This window comes from Eretmochelys imbricata, chromosome 1 (assembly GCF_965152235.1).
Source record: "Eretmochelys imbricata isolate rEreImb1 chromosome 1, rEreImb1.hap1, whole genome shotgun sequence".
Lineage (NCBI taxonomy): Eukaryota > Metazoa > Chordata > Testudines > Cheloniidae > Eretmochelys > Eretmochelys imbricata.
The window spans coordinates 77,187,286-77,212,803 of record NC_135572.1 but is presented as its reverse complement, the minus strand read 5'-3'; the positions used below and the strand labels follow the sequence as shown (position 1 = coordinate 77,212,803).

At 40.9% G+C, this 25,518-nt stretch overlaps 1 protein-coding gene across 2 annotated transcripts in view; it reads left to right on the top strand.

Moving 5' to 3' along the window:
* The window catches only part of KLHL1 (kelch like family member 1), a 456,335-nt gene that overhangs the window by 167,007 nt on the left and 263,810 nt on the right, over positions 1–25,518 (top strand). For both annotated transcript variants that reach the window (XM_077806888.1, XM_077806880.1), the window contains one exon: positions 711–847. In XM_077806888.1, coding sequence (XP_077663014.1) covers positions 711–847 — 137 coding nt within the window. The remainder of the gene's footprint in view (positions 1–710; positions 848–25,518) is intronic.

Genomic DNA, 25,518 nt, shown 5'->3' with positions numbered 1-25,518 from the left:
AGATCTGGTGTTTGGGTCTTAAAAATAGGATATTCCTCATATATATTTCTTTCAGTATCTTAGTTTTATACAAATTATGTCCCCAGACAAACCAGCCATAGATGGTAGCAATTAAGCAATTAATTTTCTATATGTATTGTCTCCTAAATAAACAATTTGTTTCCACTAGATTTTGATGTCTTTGGTGACGTTTAATAGTACCTTACACTATAAATAATCCCACTGAAATCTAACTTGTTATGTGTGGAGTTCAGATACTGCTTGCTGTGAGTAAAGGTACCACAATCTGACCTTTCTGGAAGGTGTTAAGAGCACCTCTGATGCATGGTACCAGTTTCTCTCATAATCTGGCTTTGACCCCACGTGGTGGTTATCTTAACAAAAGTGACATTATTTCTGATACTGACTGATAGAGCCTCAGCAACTAAGACTGTAAACCAATTTGCCTGTTCTGCTTTTGTACTTCTGTGCTTATGCACCACTTGAGTTACACTGTGATGCAAAAACAAATTATAATGAGAAGCATTAGCCCACTTGTAATTTTATATCTCTCCACCTACAGATATTAATAAAATACTGATACTACTTTGTACTTATATTAAAATAACATTTTTAACAAATAAAAATCCGTGAGTGTTCTTAATGTAAGCATTTTAGGGAACTAATGGAAATGCAGTAATTTTACTGACACCTATGTCACTTTTTTGTAGGCTTGTTCTCAGTTCTGTCTCTGACTACTTTGCTGCCATGTTCACAAGTGATGTTTGTGAGGCCAAGCAAGAGGAGATCAAAATGGAAGGCATAGACCCTAATGCGCTGTGGGATCTTGTTCAGTTTTCATACACAGGTACTATAATGTGTTCATTATGTTTCCTAGAAAGGAGGATATTGATATTTGTTTCCTACGAGTTAACTGGAGGTATATGGTATTAAAATATATGTATTTTTCTTAATTATTATTAATTTAAAATCCTTCATTTAACATGTGTTTGGAATATTAAATGTCATTCTATTTTTGTATCCATCATCATTCTGCACCTTGGACTGTGAACGCAAACCTCCAAAACCTATATAGGATCTGGCTTGGTGGAAACTTGGAGTGTTCAGGAAAGGGCATTTTTAGATAGTCAGTAAGTGGCATTCTCCTCAGTGTGCCAGCTGTCATCTAGCATGGTATTATCTATCGCAGTTGAGAAAAGCACCGTGTATTGGATAATCCTAAAACACAGGTTCTTTAATGGCCATATATGGTCAGGACCTATGACACTTTTTGGAAGTACAGGAGTGTCCTAATGTCCTGGTCAAATTCCATTTACATAATACTTTTAAAAAATTCCTGTTTTAGTTTGAATTGGATACAGTCTTCTTCACTTCCTGCTCTAGTCTTTCAATCTGTTGTGTAATGTTTCTCTATGTTACTGAACTGCTGTGTTTTTCTGAACAGCTGCTGTATTTTATTACTGAGTGAAGTCAAATTGTATATATGTATCTCACACACAAAAACAACATTACAAGAATGTTAAGGTTGCAAAGTCAAGCACTCAAAAGACGGGGAATACCAGAATTAAGGTAGTCTGTGCAACTTTAATTTGCCCCCTTATGTGTATGAATAATGATACAGCCATTAATTATGTGGTCACATACTGGTTTTTACCACAGTGTATCAGCCTCATTCAGTCCACAAAATGGTGGTGGTGACTGAATGAGCTGCTATTCAATGTTTTTGTTTTTTTCCTCACTGTTCAGTGTGTAGCCCCAGGCACTATTTACAGCACACTATTCCAAATATTTTCAGATTATACAATTATTAATTTCATCATGGGCTTTTATTTTCCCCATGGTGCTCATTACTGTAATATTTGAGTGCTTCACAAACATTAATTAATTATTTTCAAAGTACTCATGTAAATTCAAGGGATTATATTATCCCCAATTTACACATGAGGAAGTGAGACACAGAAAGATTGTGTTCAAAAGGGCCCACTACTTTGGGATGTGCAGTATGAGACACATACACCTGATTTATCAGCATATTTAGTGAAGGAACAAAATATGGACACTGTGTAGAATTAAACATGTGGGTTTATTATGCACAGCGCTGGTGGAGTGTTACCTTGCTTAGAGACACTGCCAAACAATTGATTACAATGGATTATATGGATTTTTCATGGGTGGATGGAAATGACAGGGTAGGCAGTTCCAAACCCCTGGATAGGTCTAGCAGCAAGACAAGATAAGCACAGTAGCCAATAGCTAAAGATTACATAATGTTCCGCCCATGGTTTTAAGTTAACACATGACACTCAATTAGTACACAGGTGTTTTTCCTTAAATAATATATAGATTGTGTTAGTATAAAATATATATGTTGAATTTTGATTTGGGATTCTTAGGAATGAAGTAGCTCCCCTGACTGTTCGGCAGGTACACACCTAGGAGTTAAAGCAAAAGGACAAATGAAAAGTATATAGCAATAAAGATTGACTTTTAGTTGTTCATTTGTGTTTCTAAGGCGGGCACTGGCAATGGCTTGGAGGAGAGATGCACATCTGTGAGAAGGAGGATATTATATCTCATACTGACATATTTGAATCTCTTCCACAAACTCAAGGCTGGTGTGTAGGAAGGCACCTCTTCCACAGAAGAAACAGGGCCCCTTTTATTTTTTAGGTTTGTTTGCATTATATAGCACTTTTATGCGATGGTTCTTATGGTACCCAGGACTGTGAGTCACCTTGTTACCCCGCTGCCACCGGCGAGAGAGAGACTTGTTGTGCTTAACTGGCTGTCAGCTACTTGACACCGCCACTTCAGCCTGGTACCCCCCCTCCCAAACAATCTCCTCTGGGCTATGTCAGGCTTTACTTTATTTTGAAGGTTAACAATAGATGTACCCCACTCTTTAAGCCTCTTTGAAGTAGTGTCCAGCTCCTTCTCTACTGAACAGAAGTACCACATTAGCTGTACACACCAGCTTGAATGACTCAACTCAGGATCAGCATCCTGCACAATGCTACCACACTGAGATATATTTATAGTGAAAACAATTGTAAGTTTATTACCAAAGATCAAGATTTAAGAGAATGTGAACAAGAATGTGAGACAAAAATGCACAACTTTGCTGAGTTTTAGCTGCTGAAAAATCTCAGTTTGCACACACTGGGTTGCAATTAACTTTGGGAATATAAGAGAAAAGCAAGGAAGACAGCTGTGATTACATTCATGAAAATAGGATCACAACTAGCCCTGCAGAAGACATTTAGGGTGAGAAACTTATTCAGACTGGAGGTTGGCCTGTTAAGTTTAGTCTCTAGGAATCATGTTGTGATTTTGTTTTATATGCAACCCTTCTGTTTTCAGGCAAAAAAGGCAACCCTGCACCACATTTCTAGTCCTCATACCAAAGGCTTGGGCTGCTAGACAGCTGGTCAATAAAACTTTTGTAATAACTTTTTTCTGAGATGGGTAAAACATTTTTTCTCTTATATTATTACCTGAAATGGCTAAAACATTTTAGCTGAAACTTTTTAGAAAAATTCAGCCTGAGGGAAACCCGTGAGATTTTTTAGGCCCAGCTTGACAAAGCCCTGGCTGGGATGATTTAGTTGGCGTTGGTCCTGCTTTGAGCAGGGTGGGTGGATTAGATGACCTCCTGAGGTCTCTTCCAACCCTAATCTTCTATGATTCTATGATATGGAAATTTGCAGCTGAACAGTGAAAGTTTATCAAAGAAGTGGGAAGTGTCAGGCAAACATAAGTGCAGCAGATACTACCATCTCTGACTATAAAACTAATGTATTAGAGATCAGGTAAGAGTGGAAAGGCAGATCCAAACCCTCTCAAACTTTAGCTAAGTTTAGCTTTGGATATGAACTTTAGGGCTGGAGCACACCTCTATATGCAGGGTCCAATGCTTGGTTCTGAACCCACTCAAACTTTGTGGAAATTTGTACATCTTAGGTCCGTTTCAGATAATTAGATATTATATGTTAAATGCTGGTAAATAGTTATTCACTGTCTGAGTCAGTTAACATCAAAGTTCGCAATAGCTTGATTCTTTAAATTGATATGCTAAGGGCTACTGAGTACAGGAGCAGGGGCAAAGTCTGAAGTGTGAGCTTTCCAGAAGAGACTGCAAAAAGTCCATCAGTATTTTATCAGATTTCCACCATGCTGGTGTCCTTCCATCTACAATTTATAAACATACAGGAATTTCTTCTGTGGGATGCCCATGTTAGGTTTCCAGTTTGTAGAGAGGCAGTAATTGACTTTACTGGCTCCATTTGTCAGAATTAAACAAGGAAATCTCCATAATTATATCTGGATATGTGATACCAAAAATTACATTAATTTCAGATTTAGTTGCTGTTGTCTGAGACAAAGTCTTTACCTGGGGGCAGTTGAGTGTTACAGTAAATCAAAGATGATTATGGGCTGATAGCAGTTTTTGAAGAAACCTATTAGAACAGAAAAAGTGAGCTCACCATACATGCTGCCAGTATAACATTGCCACCAGTTTTAAACAGGGTGTGATGCTGTCATAAATATAAAGGGAAGGGTAAACCCCTTTTAAATCCCTCCTGACCAGAGGAAAAATCCTCTCACCTGTAAAGGGTTAAGAAGTTAAAGGTAACCTTGCTGGTACCTGACCAAAATGACCAATGAGGAGACAAGATACTTTCAAAAGCTGGGAGGAGGGAGAGAAACAAAGGGTCTGGGTCTGTCTGTATGCTGCTTTTGCCGGGGATAGAACAGGAATGGTGTCTTAGAACTTTAGTAAGTAATCTAGCTAGGTATGTGTTAGATTATGATTTCTTTAAATGGCTGAGAAAAGAACTGTGCTGAATAGAATGACTATTCCTGTCTGTGTGTCTTTTTTGTAACTTAAGGTTTTGCCTAGAGGAATTCTCTATGTTTTGAATCTAATTACCTTGTAAGGTATCTACCATCCTAATTTACAGAGGTGATTCCTTTACTTCTATTAAAAGTCTTCTTGTAAGAAAACTGAATGCTTTTTCATTGTTCTCAGATCCAAGGGTTTGGGTCTGTGGTCACCTATGCAAATTGGTGAGGATTTTTACCAAACCTTCCCCAGGAAGTGGGGTGCAAGGGTTGGGAGGATTTTGCGGGGAAAGACGTGTCCAAACTACGTTTCCCAGTAAACCCAGTTAGAGTTTGGTGGTGGCAGTGGAGATCCAGTGTCAAAGGATAAAATTAATTTGTACCTTGGGGAAGTTTTAACCTAAGCTGGTGAAAGTAAGCTAAGGAGGTTTTCATGCAGGTCCCCACATCTGTACCCTAGAGTTCAGAGTGGGGGAGGAACCTTGACATGGTGGCAGAGTGGTGGGATTAACCTGAAATCATTTTGAGATCAATTTGAGATTTTTTTGAACCAGAAAAACAGATTTTAAAAAGGAAATATTTTTTTTTCCTTTGGGGCTGCTGGAAAGGAGGTCCAGCTGAAAGCAACTAGTTTTTTCTCTGCTTTGGGGCCAGAGCAGAGACAAAAGGGGATTATCTTTCTGAATTGCAGATTTTCTTTGCCTGGAGGCAGGGTACTTAACTTCTGCAGGGATATTCACAGTCTTCCAAACCAGAGGTCTTTTTTTCCCTAAAAGTAAACAGGCGGGGGTGTTTTACCCATTTGCCTGGAGACAAAAGTGGCAGGGTTTTTTTTTTTTTTTTTTAGGATTTTGATTTTTTTTTTTTACAAGGAGCATAGGTTTGAAAAGGATTTTTTTTTCCTTTGGGCTGCTGGTAAGCAGGTTTCCAAGTAGCTGGAGGTTTTTTGCTTTGATTTGGGGCCAGAGCAGAGACAAAGGGAATAGTCTTTTTCTGTAGGCTGACAATCACTATCAGAGAATAGGTATCCTATTCCAGAACAGCAAAATTTTACAAGCCAAGTTTTGTTTATTTCATTTCTAACCCTCGGGTGTAAAGTTAGTTAAAAACAGAGAGGTAAAGATGACAGACACCAAGGCACTACACAAATTGGAGTTAGCCAAACTGGAGACAATGAAAGAAACTGAAAAAGCTCTAGAAGCTGCTCACAGGAGAGCTTTGGAAGCAAGGGACAAAGAAATGGAGGCAAGGGCCAAAGAACTGGAGGAGAAGGAAAAAGAGAGGAAGCATGTGGAGGAGATGGAGAAGATAAAGGCTCAGCAGAATATACCAACAAACCCTAGCAATCCTTCTCCAGGCACCAATTCCCATCCCAGAATGTTCCCCACCTACAAGGCAGGTGATGATACTGAGGCCTTCTTAGAAAACTTCAAAAGGGCCTGCCTTGGGTACAGCATCTCTACCGACCAATACATGGTAGAGCTGAGGCCACAGCTCAGTGGACCCTTAGCTGAGGTGGTGGCTGAAATGTCTAAGGAACACATGAACAAGTATGAACTGTTTAAATCCAAGGCGAGAGTCAGAATGGGGATAACACCTGAGCAGTCTCATCGGAGGTTCAAAGCCCTAAGGTGGAAACCAGACGTATCATTTACCCGACATGCCTACCACATTGTGAAACATTGGGATGCCTGGATATCAGGAGCAAGTGTTGAATCTCCAGTAAATTTGCCCTTCCTAGTGCAAATGGAACAATTCTTAGAAGGTGTTCCTGAGGAAATAGAAAGATACATCCTAGACGGGAAGCCCAAAACTGTAATCGAGGCAGGAGAGATTGGAGCCAGATGGGTGGAGGTGGCCGAGAAGAAGAAAACTGGTCGCAGTTGGAGCGGAGACCAGAAGGGACAACCCCAGACCACCCCCTATTACCGGGGGCTGCCCAAGGCCCCACCTACCTCCCAAAGAACCCTCCAGACACCTTATCGTCCCACCACACCGTTCTCCAGCCACCCACCTCGCCCCAGTGACCCGTCAGCTGGACGATGTTTTAAATGTAACGAGCTGGGGCATGTAAAGGCCAACCGTCCCAAGAACCCCAACAGATTACAATTCATTGCACTGGAATCACACCAGAGGTCCGCAGGCCCAGATACTTCCCAGATACCTTTGGAGCGGAGGAAAACTGTGAATGTGGGCGGGAAGAAGGTCACCGCGTGGAGGGACACCGGAGCACAAGTGTCAGCTATCCATGCTTCCTTAGTGGACCCCAGTTTAATCAACCCAGAGATCCAAGTGACGATTCAACCCTTCAAGTCCAACTCTTTCAATTTGCCTACAGCCAAGTTGCCTGTCCAGTACCAAGGCTGGTCAGGAATGTGGACTTTTGCAGTCTATGATGATTATCCCATCCCCATGCTGTTGGGGGAAGACTTGGCCAATCACGTGAAGCGGGCCAAGAGCATGGGAATGGTCACCCGCAGCCAGGCAAAACAAGCTGTGAGGCCTAGCTCTGTTCCGGAAACTTCTATCAGGACCCAGTCAGAGGTGATGGACCCGGACCCCAAGCCAAAGTCTGTAACAGCAGTAGTGGATCCAGTTCCAGAGACCCAGACGGAACCAGTCCCAGAACCAGAACCAGCGGAACAACCAACACCAGACCCATTGCCAGCACTGAATCCAGTACTTGCAACCTCAACACCAGAGGGCCCCACCGAACCTGAACCGGCAGCAGCCCATAACCCTACACAAGAGGCTCAGCCGGAGCCTGAACCCCAACAGAGTGTCCCAGCGGAAAGCATTTCACAGTCAACGGAAACAGCCCAAACCCCTACATCGCTTCCAGAGGGACCAAGCATACGTCCACAATCCAATGAGGAACTGATGTCTCCAGCATCAAGGGAACAGTTCCAGACTGAACAGGAAGCAGATGAAAGCCTCCAGAAAGCTTGGACGATGGCACGGAGCAACCCACTGCATCTCAGCTCTTCTAATCGATCCAGGTTTGTTGTAGAAAGAGGACTTTTATACAAGGAAACTCTTTCTGGTGGACACCAGGAAGACTGGCATCCTCAGAGACAGTTGGTAGTTCCAACTAACTACCGGGCCAAGCTCTTGAGCTTAGCCCATGATAACCCTAGTGGCCATGCTGGGGTGAACAGGACCAAAGACCGTTTGGGGGGGTCATTCCACTGGGAGGGAATGGGCAAGGATGTTTCTACCTATGTCCGGTCTTGTGAAGTATGCCAAAGAGTGGGAAAACCCCAAGACCAGGTCAAAGCCCCTCTCCAGCCACTCCCCATCATTGAAGTTCCATTTCAGCGAGTAGCTGTGGATATTCTGGGTCCTCTTCCGAAAAAGACACCCAGAGGAAAGCAGTACATACTGACTTTCATGGATTTTGCCAATCGATGGCCGGAAGCAGTAGCTCTAAGCAACACCAGGGCTAAAAGTGTGTGCCAGGCACTAGCAGATATTTTTGCCAGGGTAGGTTGGCCCTCCAACATCCTCACAGATGCAGGGACTAATTTCCTGGCAGGAACTATGGAAAACCTTTGGGAAGCTCATGGGGTAAATCACTTGGTTGCCACTCCTTACCACCATCAAACAAATGGCATGGTGGAGAAGTTTAATGGAACTTTGGGGGCCATGATACGTAAATTCGTAAATGAGCACTCCAGTGATTGGGACCTAATGTTGCAGCAGTTGCTCTTTGCCTACAGAGCTGTACCACACCCCAGTTTAGGGTTTTCCCCATTTGAAGTTGTATATGGCCGTGAGGTTAAGGGGCCATTACAGTTGGTGAAGCAGCAATGGGAGGGATTTACACCTTCTCCAGGAACTAACATTCTGGACTTTGTAACCAACCTACAAAACACCCTCCGAACCTCTTTAGCCCTTACTAAAGAAAACTTACAGGATGCTCAAAAAGAGCAAAAAGCCTGGTATGATAAACATGCCAGAGAGCGTTCCTTCGAAGTAGGGGACCAGGTCATGGTCTTAAAGGCGCTCCAGGCCCATAAAATGGAAGCATCGTGGGAAGGGCCATTCACGGTCCAGGAGCGCCTGGGAGCTGTTAATTATCTCATAGCATTCCCCATCTCCAACCGAAAGCCTAAGGTGTACCATATTAATTCTCTAAAGCCCTTTTATTCCAGAGAATTAAAGGTTTGTCAGTTTACAGCCCAGGGAGGAGAGGACGCTGAGTGGCCTGCAGGTGTCTACTACGAAGGGAAGAGGTGAACCTCTCCATGACCCTTGGGTGTATGCAGCGACAGCAGATCAAGGAGCTGTGCACTATCTATGTGCCGACGTTCTCAGCCACCCCAGGACTGACTGAACGGGCATACCACTCCATTGACACAGGTAATGCTCACCCAATTAAAGTCCAACCTTACTGGGTGTCTCCTCAAGCTAAAACTGCTATAGAACGGGAGATCCAGGATATGTTACAGATGGGTGTAATCCGCCCCTCTGGAAGTGCATTGGCATCTCCATTGGTTCTAGTTCCCAAACCAGATGGGGAAATACGTTCTTCCGTGGACTATCGTAAGCTAAATGCTGTAACTTGCCCAGACAATTATCCAATGCCACGCACAGATGAACTATTAGAGAAACTGGGACAGGCCCAGTTCATCTCTACCTTGGACTTAACCAAGGGGTACTGGCAGGTACCACTAGATGAATCCGCCAAGGAAAGGTCAGCCTTCACCACACATCTCGGGCTATATGAATTTAATGTCCTCCCTTTCAGGCTGCGAAATGCACCCGCCACCTTCCAAAGACTTGTAGATGGTCTCCTAGCGGGATTAGGAGAATATGCAGTCGCCTACCTTGACAATGTGGCCATATTTTCGGATTCCTGGGCAGACCACCTGGAACATCTACAAAAAGTCCTTGAGCGCATAAGGGAGGCAGGACTAACTGTTAAGGCTAAGAAGTCAAATAGGCCTAAACAGAGTAACTTACCTTGGACACCAGGTGGGTCAAGGAACTATCAGCCCCTACAGGCCAAAGTGGATACTATCCAAAAGTGGCCTGTCCCAAAGTCAAAGAAACAGGTTCAATCCTTCTGTGGCTTGGCCGGTTATTACAGACGATTTGTACCGCAATACAGCCAAATCGCCGCCCCACTGACAGACCTAACCAAAAAGAAACAGCCAAATGCCGTTCAGTGGACCGAAAAGTGTCAGAAGGCCTTTAACAAGCTTCAAGCAACACTCATGTCTGACCCTGTACTAAGGCCCCAGATTTTGACAAACCGTTCCTAGTAACCACAGATGCGTCCTAGCATGGTGTGGGAGCAGTTTTAATGCAGAAAGGACCTGATCAAGAATTCCACCCTGTAGTGTTTCTCAGCAAAAAACTGTCTGAGAGGGAAAGCAACTGGTCAGTCAGTGAAAAAGAATGTTACGCCATTGTCTATGCTCTGGAAAAGCTACGCCCATATGTTTGGGGACGGCGTTTCCACCTGTAAACTGACCATGCTGCACTACAGTGGCTTCATACCACCATAGGAAATAACAAAAAAACTTCTTCGGTGGAGTTTAGCTCTCCAAGATTTTGATTTCGACATCCAACACATCTCAGGAGCTTCAACAAAGTGGCTGATGCACTCTCCTATGAAAGTTTCCCAGAATCAACTGGTTAAAATCGTCCTTGAGATGTGGAAAATACTGTTAGTCTTTATGTACTTGGTAGTATATTTAGAGGTGCGTGTGTCTTATTAACTCTGTTTTTCCTAGAGCTTCAGGAAGAAATCCCAGCCAGTGTTTCACCCTAGCTGAGATTTGGGGGGCGTGTCATAAATATAAAGGGAAGGATAAACCCCTTTAAAATCCCTCCTGGCCAGAGAAAAAATCCTCTCACCTCTAAAGGGTTAAGAAGCTAAAGGTAACCTCGATGGCACCTGACCAAAATGACCAATGAGGAGACAAGATACTTTCAAAAGCTGGGAGGAGGGAGAGAAACAAAGGGTCTGGGTCTGTCTGTATGCTGCTTTTGCCAGGGATAGAACAGGAATGGAGTCTTAGAACTTTAGTAAGTAATCTAGCTAGGTATGTGTTAGATTATGTTTTCTTTAAATGGCTGAGAAAAGAACTGTGCTGAATAGAATGACTATCCCTGTCTGTGTGTCTTTTTTGTAACTTAAGGTTTTGCCTAGAGGAATTCTCTATGTTTTGAATCTAATTACCCTGTAAGGTATCTACCATCCTGATTTTACAGAGGTGATTCCTTTACTTCAATTAAAAGTCTTCTTGTAAGAAAACTGAATGCTTTTTCATTGTTCTCAGATCCAAGGGTTTGGGTCTGTGGTCACCTATGCAAATTGGTGAGGAATTTTACCAAACCTTCCCCAGGAAGTGGGCTGCAAGGGTTGGGAGGATTTTGGGGGGAAAGATATGTCCAAATTACGTTTCCCAGTAAACCCAGTTAGAGTTTGGTGGTGGCAGTGGAGATCCAGTGTCAAAGGATAAAATTAATTTGTACCTTGGGGAAGTTTTAACCTAAGCTGGTGAAAGTAAGCTCAGGAGGTTTTCATGTAGGTCTTCACATCTGTACCCTAGAGTTCAGGGTGGGGGAGGAAACTTGACAGATGCAGACAGGCCAGGGAGCAATGGGAGAGTGCTAGAGGGGAAATATATAAGCTCAAGGCTAATGAAAGCATGGTTCCCTGTAGACTAGGTAGGAAGATGGCTGCAGGTTAATTGGAGCACCTGCACTCAATTAAGGTCCTGTTAGGAAACTAATAAAACCCCCCTGCATCAGGCAGACAGGGCAGGAGGAGGAAGGTGAAAGGACTGGAGCTTGGAGGTGTGTTGAGAGATTTGGAAGACCTAAGAATTGAAGTAAGGGAGACCCTGCCCAGCAGGACAGGGAGACTCCCTTCCCTACAGCATCTAAGGACTGAGGGTAACCTCACCTAAGGGGGATGAGAGTAAGAAACCCACAGGGGTTGAGAGGGGCTGGGACTCAGAGTGAGGAGTAAACCCAGACCCCTCCCCCACTTCCCTCCTCTACCACCTTCCCGGGCTAGTAGCCAGGCCCTTGGCACCCAAGAGCAGGAGCAAAGGGTGGCATCTTAGCTCCCTGCCAAGAAAAGCACAGGACCCACCAGACTAAAATCAGCCATCTTGCCCCATGGGGTAAGCAATTATATGTCCTTGTTATATTAATGTAACCTGTCTGCCAGTTTTACAGTGGTTTAGAGTCTAATGAAATTAGTTGATCTTTGCCACACACTAAAAATTGTAAGCAGTGTTAATAGATGCTTGAAAATCTGTATTTATAAATAAAGGATCAGTGACTGAGATAAAAGCATCCCCTTATTGATCACTGGCTGCTCTCTTCAATTAAAGTAATAAAACAAAATAATGTTACAACACTTGAAAACTAAATCTCCCAAAAGGTGAGTGAATGTGTGTTCATCACAGACACTGAGGTTAATAGCCACATCTATCCGAAAGGGGGATTGCTATCAGTTACTACATCCTGTGATCAATAAAGAGATGCTTTTATCTTAAACAGCAAGCACTTATTGGTATCTCTACAGATTTTCAGCTTCCTAGTAATACTGTTTTTGATAATAACAGCCCCCTCATGGAAACTGTGCTCTCTATGACACTGACAAGGGCCTGGTCTTTTGGGCAGTGAAATCACTGGGGGCTGCTGAATGCTCTGCACTTTTAAAAATCAAGATGCTTATTTCTAAAAAATTATATTTTTTTCTCATACCTTACATAAAATGTCCAGTTATTTCAAACCAACAAAATCCCTATCACCTCTTTTTGAGGCTACACTAACATTCTTTCACTAAAAAATAAAATGAAATAAAAAAAAAAATCCCAGAGCTTACCTTACACTCCCATCCCTAATATATGTAGCAAATCTGGGGTATCTGGGGTGTTTTCATATGAACTGTTCCTTCTCTCAGTTCATACATATCAGTCTGGCTTTCTACAGTATTGGACAGCCAGCAACAATATAAGGAGAATAAAACCTTATTTACTTCCTCAGGTGGAAAAAAAATCATGAACTCATTCATCTTGAGTCAGCAGAAACAGTCAAAGGGCTTCTTTAGGAGATTTATTTTCAACTCTAGAATTTTTCAAATTGGTCCCCAATTTTGTACATGGATCAGTCTCTGATCAAAATCTACCAGTTACAATACTGATGAATGTATAATCAGAGCTCTCTAAGCTTCTGAGGGGAACAAAGCAAAGCTGTCCTTTATCATCCTTATTATATGCATTAGTCATTGAACTTTTGCCATTTTTTTTTGGATTATCGTCATCTACATATCTACCTGAGTCTTGATCCACAAAGTGGCTTAGGCATCTAAAATGGCAGTTAGATACAGAAGTCCAACATTTAGGCACACCTGAGACCCCCCAGACCCCAAATCAGTTCCCACCTAACCCTGTAAGCACTTAAAATCTGATGTGGAGAAGAAATTTGAATTTGGTCACACACTGTCTGGTTCAAATCCCTACTCCAACATCCTTGGTGAGTGTCTTAACTACTGTGCTAAAAGTTATGGGGTGGGGAGAATTACAGTACCATTTCTTGCAAAAAACAAAACAACGTAGGCACCTAACTCCGGGAGAGGGTTCATGGCTCAGAAGCCCAAGCAGAGATAAGTACCTAACTCCATAAGAGGGGTGGGGCTTAGGCCACATCACTGTCCTCAGCATTTCTTCCTGTCTCCTTGCTTAGCATTTTGGCTTTTGTGCATCACATTGTTAGGCACCTATCTCTGTACATGGGGTGCAGGTGCCTAAATAAGGGCTGTGGATTCCACTGAGTGGCTATGCACCTAAAAATTAGGTGTTGCAATGCCTAAGATCCTTTGTGGGTCTAGCCTGTGAGAGATTGCTTCACCTTGTGCCACACTGCCAGAACTGAGATCAGCAGAGACATCCAAGAGGATATGAACATGTTTGGTGTAAATCAGAAGTGGCTAGTAGCAGAGTGTTCTCTGTGAATGTCCCCCAGGATGAAGTTGCTTTATCTTTCTTGGTGTAATGGTCCTTCCTTCTCAAGTTCGGAGGGAGGCCACTCTGTTTCATCATGGCTGACTCCAACTGTCAGCTTTCTGTTCCTCTGGGTGGGACAGCACCACAAACAACCTATGGCCACAGCCTGGGGAAGACAGTAAAGAAACAGTCTTTGGGTTCTGGTCCTCTGGGCGGGGCAAAGCAAGAGTCTATGGCCACAGATTTAGGCCTCATTTGGGTTGATCACCGGTCCCAGGTGTGTGGGGGGGGTGGGATTGTGACCAGGGTAGGGGGACCAAGCCAAGGGCCCTAACAGTATCAGGTTGTCCTGCCACTGGGTCAGGTGCAAAATAACCAAAACATGCTGCCTCTTTTCCTGGCAGAACAACTGGATTAATGTCTGGTTACCATGGACTACTTCCTAATGCGCTTCCCTAGCGTTGCTTTGCTGGCAGCGAGATCTCTCTCACAGCTCCATAATTGGCTGATGTTGGCACTAGCAAATCCTCCCTGCCCTCAGTCTCCTCCATTGGCAGGGCACTGCATGGTTCAGCGACTGGTCTGAGATCCCCCAGAGGGCTTCAAACATCCACGAGCAAAAACTGAGCTAAAAGGCCCTCCCTTTATACTTTCTGTCCCGCTCTCTGTTTTGGTATGGGAGGAAGGGCATGTTCGGCTCTGCCAGCAGGAGGCATGTTATGGTCCCTCCCTTTTAGGTCCAGAGGGAGGCCACTCTGCCTTACTACAGTCTTAAATAGCCTAAATCTGTTGACGTTCAGGGATGTTTGCTTGTTTGACTGATTGATTGAGTCATTTGAAAATGGACAGGAAATGTAAGAGTGGAGAATTGTTTGTCTCCCCCCCATCAATCACAGAAAACGTGGAAATGGCAGAGGTGCTTAATGATTTCTTTTTTCAGTTTCAGTTTTCACCAAGAAGGTTGGTGGTGATTGGACATCTAACATAGTGAATGCCAGTGAAAATGAGGTAGGCTCAGAGGATAAAATAGGGAAAGAATAAGTTAAAAATTATTTAGGCAAGTTAGATGTCCTCAAGTCACCAGGACCTGATGAAATGCATCTTAGAATACTCAAGGAGCTGACTGGGGAGATATCTGAGCCATTAGCAATTATCTTTGAAAAGTCACGGAAAATGGGAGAAATTCCAGAAGACTGGAAAAGGGCAAATATAGTGCCCATCTATAAAAAGGGAAATAAGGACAACCTGCGGAATTACAGACAAGTCAGCTTAACTTTTGTAACCAGAAAGATAATATAGCAAATAATTAAGCAATCAATTTGCAAACATCTAGAAGATAATAAGGTGATAAGTAACAGTCAGCATGGATTTGTCAAGAACAAATCATGTCAAACCAACCTGATATCTTTCTTTGACAGGATAACAAGCCTTGTGGATGGGGGGGGACACAGCAAATGTGATATTTCTTGACTTTAGAAAGAGATCTGGGGGTCATAGTGGACCACAGGGTAAATATAAGTCAACAGTGTAACACTGTTGCAAAAAAAAGTGAACATCATTCTGGGATGTGTTAGCAGGAGTGCCATAAGCAAGACATGAGAAGTAGTTCTTCTGCTCTACTTCCCCTCTCATTAGGTCTCAACTGAAGTATTGTGTCCAGTTCTGGATGCCACATTTGAGGAAAGATGTGGACAAATTAGAGAGAGTCCAGAGAAGAGCAACAAAAATTATTAAAGGTCTACAAAACATGACCTATGCAGGAAGATTAAAAACATTGGGTTTGTTTAGTCTGGAAAAGAGAAGACTGAGAGGGGACAGGATAACAGTTTTCAAGTACATAAAAAGTTGTTACAAGGAGGAGGGAGAAAAAAATGTTCTTAACCTCTGAGGATAGAACAAGAATCAATGGGTTTAAATTGCAGCAAGGGAGGTTTAAGTTGGATGTTAGGAAAATCTTCCTAGCTGTCAGTGTTTAAGCACTGGAATAAATTGTCAAAGAAATTATGGAATCTCCATCTGTAGCATCGTGATCTTACATATAAAGCATGCCTTGTAAGGTATCAGGGGGAAGGTTATGATCTGCTGAAAGTCTTTTCTGTATCCATATATGTGTATCATTAACACATATGAAGTTATAAGAACTGTGTTCTATGGTAGTCATTAAAGCATGCTGTAAATTGGGGAATCAGCCAGATGTTATCTCCCCAGAGGCAACAGCAAGGAAAGTAACCAATGCCGGGCAGGGTATCAATCGACCCATCAACAATCATTGTCCAGCAAGGGACCTACAATGCAGTAACTCACCTGCATGAGGCCACACCAGGGGAATTGCTCAGCTTTGCTTGGAGAGACTCAGTAATGCTCACCTGACTCTGAAGGTGAGGGTGTGGGTGGAAAGCCAAGAGGGAAGAAAGGACATGATAAAAGGGAGAGACATTTGCATGCTGTCTCTCTCTTCTACCTACATCTACAGACACCACCACCACCACCAAGCGACTGAAGCGCTGATCAAAGGGGAGAGCCTGGCTGAAGAGCAGCCAGCCTGTGGTGAGAAGCATCTAAGTTTGTAAGGACATTGAAAGTGTTAAGATCACCTTAGAATATGTTTTGCTTTTATTTCATTTGACCAAATCTGACTTATTATGCTTTGACTTATAATCACTTGAAATTTCTCTTTATAGCGAATAAATGTGTTTGTTTATTCTATCTGAAGTAGTGTGTTTGGTTTGAAGTGTGTCAGAGGCTTCCCTTCAGATAATAAGCCTGGTACATATCGATTTCTTTGTTAAATTCATGAATTCATATAAGCTTGCAGTGTCCAGTGGGCATAACTGGACATACTGCAAGATGGAGGTTCCTACGGTTGTATCTGGGACTGGAGATATTTGCTAGTGTCATTCGCTTGCAAGTAGCTGGGAGCAGCTTACATGCTACAGGCTGTGCGTGAACAGCCCGGGAGTGGGGGTTCTCACAGCAGAGCAGAGTAAGGCTGGCTCCCAGAATCAAGGATTGGAGTGGCCTAGCGGATCACCGGTCTAGATAACACCAGAGGGGAATGTCACACCATCATTGGAGATTTTAAAGATCAGATTAGACAAACACCTGTCAGGTATGGTCTAAATAATACTTAGTCTTACCATGAGTGCAGGGGACTGGACTGGATGACCTCTTGAAGTCCTTTCCAGTCCTATGATTCTATGATTGGAGCCTGGTTTGCTGGTGATGGATTATTCTGAATTGCATTACTAAGTTTTAATGTATAATTTGTCACATTATGCCAATGGTTTCTAGAGCATATGAATAGCATTTTTTTTACAAATTTTAATAAAGAAATTTTGAATGAGTCAAGTTGGATTCCAGGAACATAAAATTTCATTCTTTGACTTGTTAAATATATTTAACCTCTAACCAAAATGCTGTACCTCAGGTACAGGATCTACTTCATACTTTCAGGAAGCTGTTCCATATTCCTTAAGTTAAATGAATCTGTGGCCACTTTATTGTAGTCTTTGCAAAGCAGATCCTACCAAAAGATTTTAAATTACACTGGGCACCTACCAAACTTAAATACCTAGAGGAAAAAATACCAAAATTACCTGAAAGACACACCAGGAAAAGTGTCAGGGTCTCCTATTTTCATTATAGGTCTATGTTTATTTAACTAAAATGAACATACTTGCAAGTCTCTTTTTCAAGCCCTCCATGTATAATTGAAATCAGTAATTATAAATCCCTTGTGTCAAGCAATCAAACAATTCTTGTGGAGGGAAAAAATGCAGGAAGCCAAGGAATAGCTTTGGTAAGTTACACTTGTCCATTGAAATAAAAGGGGTCTTCATGCTTCCTAGCTGGAAATTGTGACAATGCATCATGTGATATGAACTTGTTCGAGCCCAGACAAGGCATTAACATGATGGATCAAGAAATCATTTTTCCAGTTAAATTGAGTTCTTTAATTTAATTGTCAGTTATCTTTTTTTCATAAAAGGAATCGTGTTCCATTAACATAAACTGTGTATTTCATTACTAACATGGCTATCAGCATTTTTGCCTTGTGCACTGTGTGATGTTGAGTAAGTCACTTAACCTCTTTGGGCTCAATCCTTCCAGTTGCTCTGCATGCTCAGCTGCCTTTGACTCACAGGAGGCACATAGTATCTCACAGCATCAAGTTCTTTGTTTCTCCCCCCCTTTTGTGAAATAGGGATAATGTTTATATCCTCAAATGTTTAAAACTCCAATTAACATTGTAGACAGCTTTCAGTATATAAGGAATGAAGGATTGAGCCTTAATAACTCCAGTTCTTCAATCAAACATTGGCATAACTTTTAGACTACTCATGTGAACAAAGTTATACATGTACTTAAGTATATTAAGTAAAAACAGTATATAATTTCCTGATTTTGAAAGTTGCTGTACTTGTATGTGTGCTGATGGTTTGTTTGTTAGTCTGATGGTTTGTTTGACTTTTTGCTTTTGATAATGACCAGTCCTTGCCAACATATTATTTTCTTCTTAAGTGTATTATTTTATTTAAAATAATTGTAGTGCTTGGTTATAAAGAAAAAGTCATCATTAAATTGTCTTCTCTGTGAATCTCCTGTGTAGATAGACACTAGCATCATGAGATACTGTGAAAATGTAACATGTTCACTGATGTATAAATAAATAGAGTTCTAAAAAATTTGCAAGGTGGAATTACAAGATTACCAGCAGAGCATCAAGTTCTGTACAGAATTGATAAGGGCATGGCTTAAATAAAGGGAGCTGTCCATCTAGTAGTGCTAGGAAGATGGGTAGGAAATTAAACTGCCAAACAACAAACCTTTAATGAGAGTGAAGCGTGTTAATATTGCGTGAGCAAGCAATGTCTGCGGCAAAATTAATTAAAATCTTAGTATGTAATACATATCCTTAAAACACAACTTGCTTAGGGCAGAAAACATGAAGAAAATATATACAAATGTAAGCTATAATATTTGTATTGAGTTTTTTTTTCACCAACAAGCATTTGTAATTGAATAATTTAAATAAATTTTGTAAGAAATTATTTTTATAATTGAATCATCACGCATTATTTTGTTATCTAAAATAAGTAGTTTTCATTACAAAGTAAATGAAAGTTTAATTCAAATTATATGTATTATGCAAATGCATTAGTAAAGTATTGCTGTAATTTACAGTTTTTTTCTCTAGAATACTAATTACTCAGTCTTCAAATCAGTAGATTGCTTGCAATTTTTAATGTATTTGTTTTACTCTACTACTTATGGAAAAAAATCATATTTAGTGGGAAAACGTGGCTCCTAAATGCATCATAACATTTAACTTGTTATAAGATAATACTTGTCACAAACAAAATACCAGAAATATGTTAAACTTAGAATTGATTGTTTTGATTTTATTTAAATGGAACTCTTGGACGTGTTATATGTGGAAATAATCTGCATGTTACGTGTGTGGTATTAAATAATAATTTGTGTTACCTTTATAAATGAGTAATTGTTAGTATTTGTGTGAAAGGTATAGGGGCATGGTGACTTTTGAGAATATTGCAAGACAATCTCCAAAAGTAAGAATGTACTGAACAGCTGAATGGTTACATGAAGTGAGCTGTAGCTCACGAAAGCTCATGCTCAAATAAATTGGTTAGTCTCTAAGGTGCCACAAGTACTCCTTTTCTTTTTGCGAATACAGACTAACACGGCTGTTACTCTGAAACATGGAATAAAAAGTTACACTCACTTTCCTATCATCTAAAGCAGTATGTATTTGCTCTAATCCTACATCTGCTGTCTCTGCAATTGATATGAAAACATAGTCTGGCCAACAGTACTTCCTTAGATACATCCTTTACTCCATTTACCTATGGCTTTATTGTCTTTATTTTACAGACAACTGCCTGTAAGCAGCATTCTGTTTTTTTTAATAGCTGGCCATCTATCTCTAAATAAAAATAAGACATTGCAATAATAATTTGTCTATCTAGAATCATTGTGAATCCCTCCAAGGATGGTGCAAAATATTCTTGCCAAATTGTGCATTTATCTAATTTGTATACTATGCAATCCCAATGTTCAAAAAGGTTTGTGTTTAAACTAACCTAATCTTACAGTGAATGTTGTGTTGGACCAATAGGAATCACAAAAATTCAATGAGTTCATGTCCTTTCATGCAGTTTTGCTGTAGTTCAGTGGTTCATTGAAACTGTAAGTGGATTAGATTTAATCTCTGATGTAATAGAATGCTGATCTAAGGAAAACAAACTTCCCCTGTTATACCTAGGCTAAATTTATTAGGTCAGCCAAATTATAGAATTAAGTGTCAGATGCCAATATCTGGGGGAAACTCAGAGTCAATATCTATTTGCACAATAATAAGGCCTCATTTTTCAAGCAACAGGAGAACTCTGAACTATGGGGATTTTTGTTTTCTTTTTAAGGCCAAGATCCTGCATCCAACCCATTGACTTCTTATGTTACATGGTGTAGCACACAGTGGCTTTAGTGGGTCTCTGCTTGGATTTAGGACTTGACACTAGTAGATAAACAAAATTACTTTCTAAAAAGCTCCTAAGGCCATGAATACACTCCAGTCAAACCACTTCTGATTCAGTTATCCAGTTAAAACTAATGGTGATTTACAATGCTCTTACAGTTCAAGTTGAGCAGTGTGCAGAATGCTCTCTTTAGCATCATTTTCTGGAGTATTGGCCCTTTCTTGACCTCACAACTAAGTTTTTCTTCATTTTCAGTAATGTTGAAACAGCTATAGGGCCTGTTGAATCCTATAGGAATTGTCATTTGATTCAGTTGGCACATAAAATTTGCCAAACTAGATCAGACCCAAGATTTCACACTCTGGGATCTAGGTGTCCGGTCCTGGTATCCAGGGTCAAGCCGGGTGTCAGAACTGGGGTCAGAATCTGTGGACAAATCAAATCAGGATCATAGTCAGAGTTAGGAAGCAGGCCAAACGTTGAAGATGGATTGAAGTCAGTTCAAGGCTCTGGGGGTCAGAAGTTGGGTGCAGGGCTGGAACTGGTTAGGATGGGGCATGGACAAGGCTAAAGGGGGCCGGAAGAAGGCCCAGGCAAGGCCTGGTGCAGGAACAGGAACGAGACCAAGAGCAGGCTGGAAGCCTAGGGATTCTGTCACACTGTGAGGTAGCAGTAGGGCTCATGGCCAGGTAGTGGTGTTGCACAGACTAACTTGCAACTCTGGCAGGGTCAGTAAAATACTTGTGCATGGAGGTCATCTGACCCAGTTCCTGCCCATGCTGCTGCAGCATGTCTGAAGGCTGAGGCATTTCAGGCTCTGCTGACAGGATCAGTCCCTGCTGCTGAGCTGCTGCTGCATGCCTGAGTGATGAGTCATTTCAGGCTCTGTTGGAAGGGTGAAGCATGTCAGCTGAGCAAACAACCCTGTTCTGGCTATGGGTTTGCCAAACAGAAGTTCCATCTAGTTCAGTATCCTATCTCTGACAATAGTCAGTAGAGGAGAAGGATAATACCCATTCATTATATGAAGGGGTTCAGGGATACCAAAACTAGTGATGATCCTGATATTTTTTTTTTAAATCTGTAATCTGTTTGTAAACTCTTTAATAGTAAATATAATATACACATGTATAATGAAGGAGAAAAATATATGGTCCAAATTTAACTCTGGCTAAATGAGCAAGAACAACTTTGGATTTCAATGGGAGTTTCACCTCTTATGTCAGGAGTTAATTTGGTCCTTTGAATGTATCCTTCTTCCTCCAGCATTTCTGTATTTTATAACTAATTCTTTCGAATTCTTTGTACAATGAAATCCCTCTGGAAAGTAAGTAGAAATGTTATTTAAATGAATCTTTTATAGTTACAAATGCTGTGCTAAGGAATGGGGGCTCTAGTTAACTTTGAGGTTTACTCATATCAAACCAGCATTCAACTGATAAATTAGAAAAAGAGTTTAGGAATTGAATGTGAATGTATTTAGGTGACAATGGGAAACAAATATTATATAGCTTAATGATATATAGTAACTTATTCTTCTAATTTGCCTTCTGTATTCACTAGAATAAGACAAAGATGCAGCCATGTCTTATTCATTACAGAGAATATGTGAACCTGTTTTATCCTGTAATCATAGAATTATATAAATGTAGAGCTGGAAGGGACCTCGAATGTCTATACTAATGTTTTCCCTGGAACTAGGAAGAGTAGATTGTCTTAAGAAAGATACTTGACTACAAAAGGCCATGAACTGGTGAATTGAAATGCCCTACACAAAATTGTATCCGCATGTTTCTTGAATAGTTTGGATAAAGGGCACTGTGTTCCTTTCAACTTTCTTCAAGTCTTGCATTCTTTTACACTACCAATGCCACCAAGCATACAAATCTCTGCATACACTGGATGGAGAATGCTGATTTTTTTCTCCCCACTGATGGTGAACGAATAAATAGCCTTCTAAAACAATGAGTGATGAATTTAATTCTTTCCCCCAAAAATACAGCTGATTGTTCCACCCGTCTGTGTGGGAGATTAACCAAACCAATTTTCTTTTAATTAATTAATTAATTAGGATTTTTACATTAATAAACAGGATGCCTATGCAAAATATCAAGATGCCTCTAACACCACTTACAAGAATAGAAAAAAATAAACAGCAGCTTAACTCTGACTGACAAAAAATATGAATCCCGCTATAAAACCTAAAACACAGAATTCCCTTCCTTTCCACATCTAACATCCAACAAAACCCACCATCTGCAACAGCTCACAAGAACAGGAAGACCAGGGAGGGGAATTTGGTCCAGAACTGAGGCACCTCTGAACTGCATACATACTGCCACCGTCATCCTTTTTTAATACATGAGGTATCCATCTGATCACAGCTGCAGTGTGGTGTCATGTAAGGAGAAGCAATCTCTCATGTAGAAAAGTCCCAAGACATATATAGCACTATAGGTTAAATCTAACTCTTTAAAATTGAAGACAGCTGGCAGTTTTTCAAAGAGACATTATTAAGGGCACAAAAGCAAACTATCCCACTGTGTAGGAAACATAGGAAGTATGGCAAGAGACAACCCTAGCTTAACCAGGAGATCTTCAATGATCTAAAATTCAAAAAAGAGTCCTACAAAAAGTGGAAACTCAGTCAAATTACAAAGGATCAATATAAACAAATAACACAAGTATGTAGCGACAAAATTAGAAAAGCCAAGGCACAACACGAGATCAAACTAGTTAGGGACATAAAAGGAAACAAGAAAACATTGTACAATACATTAGAAGTAAGACGAAGACCAAGGATAGCGTACACCCATTACTCAATGACAGGGGGGAAGACAATAACAGAAAATATGGAAATGGCAGAGCTGCTTAATTGACTTCTTTTTTTCGGTTTTTCACCAAAAAGGTTGGTGGCAATGGGACATCTAATATAGTGACTGCCAGTGAAAATGAGGTAGGATCAGAGTCTAAACTAAGGAAAGAACAGGTAAAAATTTACTTACACAAGTTAGATGTCTTCAAATCACCAGAGCCTGATGAAATGAATCCTAGAATATGCAAGGAACTGACTGAGGAGATATCTGAGCCATTAGCAATTATCTTTGAAAAGTCATAGAAGATGGGAGAGATTCCAGAAGACTGGAAAAGGGCAAATATAATGCCTATCTATAAAAAGGGAAATAAGGACAAACCACGGAATTACAGACAAGCCAGCTTAACTTCTGTACCCAGAAAGATAATGGAGCAAATAATTAAGCAATCAATTTGCAAACACCCAGAAGATAATAAGGTGATAAATAACAGTCAGCATGGATTTGTCTAGAACAAATCACGTCAAACCAACCTGACAGCTTTCCTTGACAGGGTAACAAGCCTTGTGGATAGGAAGGAAGTGGTAGATGTGGTATATCTTGATTTTAGTAAGGTTTTAGATACTGTCTCCCATGACCTTCTCATAAAAGAACTAGGGAAATACAACCTAGATGGAGCTACTATAAGGAGGGTGCATAACTGGTAGGAAAATCATTCCCAGAGAGCAGTTATCAGTGGTTCACAATCATGCTGGAAGGGCATAATGAGTGGGGTTCTGCAGGGATCGGTTCTGGGACTGGTTCTGTTCAATATTTTCATCAATGGTTTAGATAATGCCATAGATCGTACACTTATAAAGTTTGTGGACAATAGCAAGCTGAGAGGGGTTACAAGTGGTTTGGAAGATGGATTTAAATTCAAAATGATCTTGACAAACTGGAAAAATGGTCTGAAGTAAATAGGATGAAATTCAATAAGGACAAATGCAAAGTACTCCACTTAGGAAAGAACAATCAGTTGCACACATACAAAATGGGAAATGACTGCCTAGGAAGGAGTACTGCAGAAAGGGAGCTGGGTGTCATAGTGGATCACAAGCTAAATATGAGTCCACAGTGTAACACTGTTGCAAAAAAAAGCAAACATCATTCTGGGATGTATTAGCAGGAGTATTGTAAGCAAGACACGAGAAGTAATTCTTCTGCTCTACTCCGCGGTCATTAGGCCTCAAGTGGAGTACTGTGTCCAGTTCTGGGTGCCATATTTCAGGAAAGATGTGGACAAATTGGAGAAAGTCCAGAGAAGAGCAACAAACATAATTAAATGTCTAGAAAACATGACCTGTGAGGGAAAATTGAAAAAACTGGGTTTGTTTAGTGTGGAGAAGAGAAGACTAACAGGGGGCATGATAACAGTTTTCAAGTACATAAAAGGTTGTTACAAGGAGGAGGGAGAAAAATTGTTCTTCTTAACCTCTAAGGATAGGACAAGAAGCAATGGGCTTACACTGCAGCAAGGGCAGGTAGGTTGGACATTAGGAAAAACGTCCTAACTCTCAGAGTGGTTAAGCACTGGAATAAATTGCCTAGGGAGGTGGTAGAATCTCCATCATTGGGGATTTTTAAGAGCAGGTTGAACAAACACCAGTCAGGGATGATCTAGATAATATTTAGTCCTGCCTTGAGTGCAGGGGACTGGACTAGATGACCTCTCGAGGTCCCTTCCAGTTCTGTCATTCTATGAAAATCAATCCAGAAACAAACGGACAGTCAGTGCAGATCATGAATCATGTGTTGCCATTCTGCACTGACTAAAGTTTCTGGATTGATGTAAAGTATAGACTTACTTAAAGCACATTTCCTCATGGCCATAATTTTGACAAATGCATTGATTATGTTAACAAAGACAGCATTCAAAAGAAACAGTTACAATTTCTTGGTAATAAAACCATCCCAGGATGCTGATGCTATAATACTAGCCAACTGCTGTCAGGGATCTAACACACTCCACAGAATGTGCCCCATTGTGCAGATTTTCTGTTTGTTTAACAGTCTTGAATGCGAGCTGAAGGAAAGGACCAATTGAGTACAGTTTGAAAAAGTAGTTTCCTAGTATGACAAAGCGTAAATTCAAAGCAGGAGTTTGTCGAAATTACTACAGGAAATAACATACAGTGTATAACATTGGGGAAGGGAGTTATTATGGCTGGACAACATTTTCTGTTTAATTTGAAAATCAAAGACTTACTAGAAGACCTCTCAATTACATCAGCAGCTCACCAGAACAGAATCTGTTGAAAACATTATAATATAATTGGTTATGTTATAGTGAAACTGAAGTTTTAAAACATTAAGGGTCAAGAGCTACAATCCTTGCACACCCAAAGGTAA